Raw genomic sequence first — 7,500 nt, forward strand, 5'->3', positions numbered from 1 at the left:
ATGATTCAGAATGCCACAGAGAAACCCTTGCAACTTTTATTTTGTCTAAGAAGTAGAGAGAGACAATAAGCAGTAATAGATCGCACATAGACACAGTGACCATGATACTTGATACGTAGACTTTTTTGATCCTGTGTGTACGTGTGTGTGTGTGTGTGTGTGTGTGTGTGTGTGTGTGTGTGTGTGTGTGTGTGTGTGTGTGTGTGTGTGTGTGTGTGTGTGTGTGTGTGAGTAAGACAGAAAGACAAGAGGGAGTAACATAAAGATTGAAAGACAAAGAAAGGATAGAGGACTGAGAGAAATAGAGATATTGTCACACTCACAAGCACACACACACACACAAGGAAGTGCGCGGGTGATGGGGGGGGGGTTGCTTTGACACACCAACCCCATCTGCTGTAGCCCCAGCCTGCTCGTCCCAGGAGACAGAGAGGAAGCAGCTCCGTGTACAAGAGCGAGAGATGCGCTGAGAAAGAGGGAGATTGATGAAGAGAGAAAGAGATAGATAGAGCGAAAGATGGTGCACACATGCACGAGAGAGAGAGAGAGAGACAGAGAGACAGAGAGACAGAGAGAGAGAGAGAGAGAGAGACGTGGTGGTGGCGATCAGGTCATTAACAGAGTGTTCAGCGGGAGGCTGCTTGCAAACAACAACAGCTGGTGGCAAAGACTGAAGCGCCCTTCCAGAGATAATCGAATCTCTCATCCCCCCCCCCCTCCCCCCACACACACACACACACATACATACATACACATACACACACACACTGCTGCGCTTCTACCCAAAAACCCCATCCCCCTGAAGTCCTACACACTCTTCCCCACACACCATATCCTCCCTCTGCTTGTCACACGGGCCCACACGCGCACGCATGCACGCACACACACACACACACACACACACACACACACACACACACACACACACACCCCTACTTCAGGCTTGTCTGCAGGAACTTTTGGTTCCTCTGTTCCCTGTCTGTTGCCAAGTTCTTCATTGTTTGTAATTTCTCATTTTCTGCCAATCATTTTATTCTAAATTATACGCTCTTTGTTTACTTTGCCTCTTCACCTCTCTCTCTTTCTCTACCTTTGTCTCTGTTCCTTTCTCTATTCTCATATTCTTTCTCTTTCTCTCTCTCTCTCTCTCTCTCTCTCTCTCTCTCTCTCTCTCTTTCTTTATGAGAGTGTGTGGTCTTTTTCCTGTTTCCACATAGGCTCAATTAAAGACTGCATCATTGTCCTCTTTATCACCACAAAAATGGCATTAACCCCTATGGTATTTCTGCAGCCGAGGACTCATTTGAGGTCAGCCTTGAGAACGCGGAACACAAGTGACAAGTGCTAGATGGTGAATCCATACTGTACTGTATATAGGCCTTCATGATTAGCTCTCTCTCTCGTTCTCTGACTCTCTCTGTACCAGGGATGACTCTGTGAGTGGCTAATAATACTATTTGTGGGAGAAAACTGTTTTATTATTTTATCTATCTTGTATCATGTTTATTTTACCATTGTATCAAGTGCTTAATGCAAACATTGTATCTTACCTCTGTATAACCTAAGGTTTAGAGAAGTCACATCACACGACTGTCTCAGACCCTTGTATGACCTAAGGTTTACAGAAGTTGTATCGCATGACTGCCTCAGAACGGTTCCTGTTGTTTTGTACCTATTCCACATATTGAAAGCTGTTGAAGTTAATCACACCCCAGCTTTTAAATGTCAAGCTACCTAATAATCAGAAGTGACTGAGGGCATGCAACCCAATATTAAGATGCTAGGTTGTAGCATCTTGAGCATGTTTATGTTTCTTACGCGTAGTAAATAAAGACCACCTTGATCTGGAAACCTGTTGTCTGTTTGATAGTCAATAGATATCTAACAGTATTATAAATAACACTCATCATTATTATAATACTCATTATATTGTGTGTTATATTATATTATATTATATTATATTATATTATATTATATTATATTATATTATTCATCTCTCTCTCTGACTCATTCCCAGGGTTGGCTCTGTGAGCTGTTGCGCTGGAAGGAGAACCCGAGCCCAGAGAACCGGACCCTGTGGGAGAACCTGTGCACCATCCGCCGGTTCCTGATGCTGCCACAGGCCGACCGTGACGGCGCCTATGAGGATGAGTCCCGGCACCACCACGCTGAGCGCGCTCACAGCCTGGCTGCTGAACTACAGGTAAGCAGGAAAGACAGGAAAGGCAAAATAACCATAAATGAAGATAAGATAAGATACGATAAGATAAACTTTATTGTACTATGAGGGAAATTTGTCTGGGGGCGTAAAGAGCCACTCACAGCTGCTTACTATTCCACACACACCAGTGCAACACAACAAGACACATAGGAAACAGACCAATAGATATACGTACAGACAGCAAGAATAACAAAAAATAAATACAGAATAGACAACAGGAGTTAGTACCAAAGTATATTGTGTATATATATGTGTGTGTGTGTGTGTGTGTGTGTGTGTGTGTGTGTGTGTGTGTGTGTGTGTGTGTGTGTGTGTGTTTGTGTGTGTGTGTGAGTAAAAACACACCTGAACAGTTCTATTGCACAAGAGAAGTCCACACACTCAGGTCAAAATGTCTGTGCGCAAATAATAAAAACAAAACACACACACACTCAAAACAGTAGAACAGAACTAATGTTCTAAGAGTTGGGAACGGAGCATAAACAGCTCTCCACAGAAACCGCACGCGGTGCCTCCTCTTTTTACGTTCTGTTTACCAAACCTGAATCTCATGGCTTAGGCAGCACTTTCCTCCGACCCTTTAACATACTTTGCAGTGCCCACAACTGAATGGTATCATTCAGTCACATACGCAGTTGAAATGAATCAACCACAGAGGGCATAACACTTTTTGCAATCAGGAAATACAGTAAGCTAATGTCATCAAACAGAGAGAGAATATAGGACAGTAATTCTACTCCAATTTAAAAATAGCCTACTTGAGCCATTTGGTCTACGCTGCACAGGGAAGTGGATGATGTGAGAAAGCGAAAGGAAGATTAAAAGGTTAACAATGCTTATATTGTCTGCAATTTTAGGAGTAAGTAAAACTGGTATTTTGAGTGCTGATTTTGTTGTTTCTGAAAGTTTCTCCTATACATGCATTTAACTGCAGTCTGGATTGCACAGAAAAGTTTTGGAAAATGTTCACCACAAAAAAAAGTATTGTGCTGTCACCCGTAGTTATGACATATACCTCAAAATATTTATTTAATTTATTTTAATGGGCTCTAGACATTAACAAGCACACCTCAATATCTGATCTGAAAATCTGAAAGATTTCTTGAACTTATGTTTGAATGTTAAGAAAACTTTCTAAAGTCATGTTATGGCTTTGCATTCTCATAGTGGCATAATTCTAAGGGTTCAGTCTTCATGTAGGTTGATGTTGGGCTTTTGTGGCTTTCCTGCCACTGTTTAGCAGTCACCCCCCCCCCCTCTCTCCCTCCCTCCATCCTTCATCTTATTGTTTTTTCTTCCTTTCCTAAAGTGTTTTTAATAAATAAGCTCAGGGAGGAAGCTGTGGTCACACCATAAACACATTCCAATGTTGCGCCTCTCTCTCTCTTTTCTTTCTTTCTCTCCTTCCCTCACTCTCTTTCTCTTCTTCTGTCTTTCATTCTCTAACTTCTTCTCTCTGTATATCATTATTAACCTCTGTGATGCTTAGAGAAATGGAAACAGGCAAAGTAACTAATGGATTTTTTTCAAGAAACTCGTGGCAGAGAGAAACCAGTTTGAAAAGTGTTGTCTCATGACAGCAGATTGATAACAGAAAAGAAAATCTGTGTGTGAGTGTGTTTGGAGACTGTGCGCACTTATAAAGTGAATGATTTACTGTAATAGTAGTATAGCTGTTATGCACATAGGATACACACACAACCACACGTGCACACACACACACACACTCACACATACACACACCACAGCCTCTTGGCTCCAGCGAACCACTGAAGACCACACATGTGTCACAGCTGTGACACACACACAGACACACACACACCCACACACACACATACACACACACACACACACACACACACACACACACACACACACACACACACAAGTAAAATGTTTGGGGAAGATGTTATTGTTCCACTCATATATCTGGCTCCCATTTCCACGTGAGTGATGCCCATAATTGAGCTTGCTTATAATGATTTCCCTCACAGCCGTTTAGCACACGCAGGCAGCCCTGTGTTTCCTGGGGCTGGGACATTCTGCCTTATAGCTGATGAATGAAGACCATGTCTGTGGGCTATATGTGTGTATGTGGAAGAGGGAGTGCAATGGGACCTCGATATATCTGTGCTTCGGTGCACACTTAACAACATCTGACATTAGTGCTTCAATTGCCCTCTCTCTCTCTCTCTCTCTCTCTCTCTCTCTCTCACACACACACACACACACACACACACACACACACACACACACACACACACACACACACACCAAAACAGACTACAAAGCAAATACAATGCTAATCCTAGAGGCTTACCTCAAATAAATAAAGTATCTGTTCTGTGTCTGCGCTGTGGTCACATGTGTTTGTTGTGACAGTGCTGTCGCGTGTAAACGATGCTGAGCGCAAGGGGCACGGGGGGTTGGGACAGGGACAAAGTGGCGAGCCCACACACTTCCTGACCAGTGCTGCCACGCCAGACACTTTACGGCCCGAGCCTAGCCTTGAGATTATTTATGCGCTACCCTGTTATTATTGAAGAGAGAGAAAGAATGACTATTATCCTTATATAGATCCTTTAATTTTTACGCACCACAGATTTGAGGCTATGCATGCCAGTTTTTGGGCGTGGGTAACCCCACCCTTCTGCTTTTGCCTGGGGGGACTTCCCTTAGGCTAGACTAAGGACATGAGAACTCACCTTTAAACAGAATATACTGTCTATGCCAGATTTGAGATAAATGTTTATTTATAAATGTTTATGAATATTCATAAATATTATTGGACAGTAAACTGAGGCATTTTGGTCGTTTTCCCTGTTGTTTGGTTTTATCTCCTATAATTACTTATAATCCATTCCTAAATGATGCAAAAAAAGTGCTAATCAATCTCTTTTGTCCTGTTTTTGTCTTTTTCCTGTGGCCATTTCTCATCAGGCACAACATCGGCAGCACATTCAGACTCTGAAGGAACCTTTGCCCATGCACATAGAGCCATCTCCCATCATGCTTTCCGAAGAGGCCAGTGTGGTCACTCAGAGGCTTGCTGTGACCAGCAAAAGTGGCAGTAGCAGTGGCAGCAACGTCAGTGGCACCGGGGCCGGTGGCGGTGGTGGAGGCGGCTCCAAGAAGCCGCGTTCGCGCACCAAGATCTCCCTGGAGGCGCTGGTGATCCTGCAGAGCTTCATCCAGGACGTGGGCCTGTACCCGGACCAGGAGGCCATCCACACGCTGGCCGCCCAGCTGGGCCTGCCCAAGAACACCGTGGTCAAGTTCTTCCAGAACCAGCGCTACCATGCGCGCCACCACGGCCGTGTCAAGGAGCCCACTGGAGACGCCGAGGCGGAGGAGGAGGAGGACGAGGCAGCGGTGGAGGAGGAGGAAGAAGAGGATGAGGGGGAGGAAGAGGAGGTACCACTGGAGGGGGAAGTTCCGTGCGGAGACAGGGACGAAATTCACCCCCGCCATGAGGAGGCGCTCTCGAGCCCGGACGAGTCGGCGAGTGGACGCAACGGAACACTGAGAACGGACGGAAGCAGGACAGGAGAGCGAGGGGAGAGGGGCAACAGAGGAGAGGAGGAGGAAGAGGAGGTGCAGAAGGAGCCCATGGAGGAGGAGGAGTGTTCCCCCGCTCCTGTGTGTGTGTCACCTGACGTGGTCAGCTCCCCGGAGGTGGACAAACAGCAGAGATAGCAGCGTTCTCACAGGAGGACGGTACAGAGAGAGAGAGAGAGAGAGAGAGAGAGAGATGAAAAGGCCCCGCATGCAGAAGTCATACACACAGAGACTGTCAATCAAACTCACTGATTGTCATCATCATCATGTTCCTACAGGGAGCGGTCCTGCAGTGGGACTTACGTACAAAGGTTTGAGCAACCCAAAAGAAAATAATGAAAATAAAAAACAAGTTCCTGCAGTGGTAAACGACCTATTCATGAGACTGGACTAACTGTGATCAGACATTTTTTCAGCTGCTTGTCTTGTGTCTCCCCTGTTTCCCACTTCCCGCAAATCTTCTCTGATCCCTCGTTCCTCCATCATTCCTTCATCCCTCCATCCCAAAGTGCAGGAAGAGACCCAGAATCTTACTTAGAACCCGTTTAAACATACAGGCCACCTGCCCATGCATTACAGTCACTTGCCTCATCATCATCCGCAGTAGTGAGACTGACTGTTGCATGCTAGCACCCCCGGATTCACACATCTTACACACAGACTGTGTGTGTTTAACTTGATTATACCAACACTTCGACTTGGCCCTATTTATTGATATGAGTTATCTACAAATGTTTTGTTTTTTGGGGGTTGTGTAATGTGTTTTGTTTCTCCGATTGGTGTCTTTGTGTGAGACTACGAAGGCCACCAGGGGTCATTTGGTGGAAACAAATATTTATGTGAGATTCTGATTAATTAATCATGCAAACCAATATGATGAACCATATGAACACCCATCGGAATGCCACATTCAAAATGAGAAACTGATGAGGTCTCAATAACAGCTGATTTACTTGTTGTGAGAAAAAGAAAATACATTTTTGAGACAAGAAATTCTCCTTTGAGCAGGTTCATAAATAGAGGGTACGGACTAATAAACTATGTGCATGGATTAAAAGAGACGGAATAGCGACTTAATAGAGTGGAAATTAAGTGACTATCATGCTGTACATGTTGGTATTTTATCATTACATATTTGTGAAGATTTATGTTTCCCTAAAGTGTCTCTTTACAGTAGTTAACATTATGGATTACATCTGTAAATGGTCTATGGTGATACAGCAAGTTGAATCTGCAGGCGCAGTTTGTCAATATATACACACAGTTATCTGGGCTTACAGTTGAATTCATCCATTTCCTTGGTTTATTAGTCTGTTCAATATTTCCACATATGTATTTATGACCCTTGCTGTGCTCCGTAGACGACAGTGTGCTAATCTACAGGCAATGGTTGAAATACTATGATGAGGCTTGCACAAGTTCAAATGCCAAATCTCAGAGACTTGCTGTGACCAGGAAAAGTGACAGGGTAGCAGTGGCAGCAACGTCAGTGGCACCGGGGCCAAAGATAATGACACAGGGTATATTCAAACTGCAAAAATCTGATGAATTGAAATTGTGTTTTTGACAATAAATATAATGAGATCAATGAAAGGAACCTAATTTCTGTGCATTGTGATGTCTGCTGTCTGATACAGGCCTTTTAATTGTTAACACAAATGGATGAAAACTACTGTCTTTGATTATCATTACCTATAAATAATCATTTTAATACAGCGTCT

The 7,500-nt window shown here is 44.0% G+C and overlaps 1 protein-coding gene across 1 annotated transcript in view; it reads left to right on the top strand.

Annotated features, from left to right (window-relative positions):
- Positions 1-7,500, top strand: part of LOC143141795 (DNA-binding protein SATB2-like) — a 20,445-nt gene that overhangs the window by 11,979 nt on the left and 966 nt on the right. Inside the window, exons 10-11 of the mRNA XM_076302502.1 lie at positions 2,018-2,203; positions 5,162-5,846. Coding sequence (XP_076158617.1) covers positions 2,018-2,203; positions 5,162-5,846 — 871 coding nt within the window. The remainder of the gene's footprint in view (positions 1-2,017; positions 2,204-5,161; positions 5,847-7,500) is intronic.

Source organism: Alosa pseudoharengus, unplaced genomic scaffold (genome assembly GCF_046254945.1).
Source record: "Alosa pseudoharengus isolate Yale_2024_CS ecotype anadromous, Long Island Sound unplaced genomic scaffold, YU_APseudo_1.1 YU_APseudo_1.1_scf_24, whole genome shotgun sequence".
Taxonomy (NCBI): Eukaryota; Metazoa; Chordata; class Actinopteri; order Clupeiformes; family Clupeidae; genus Alosa; species Alosa pseudoharengus.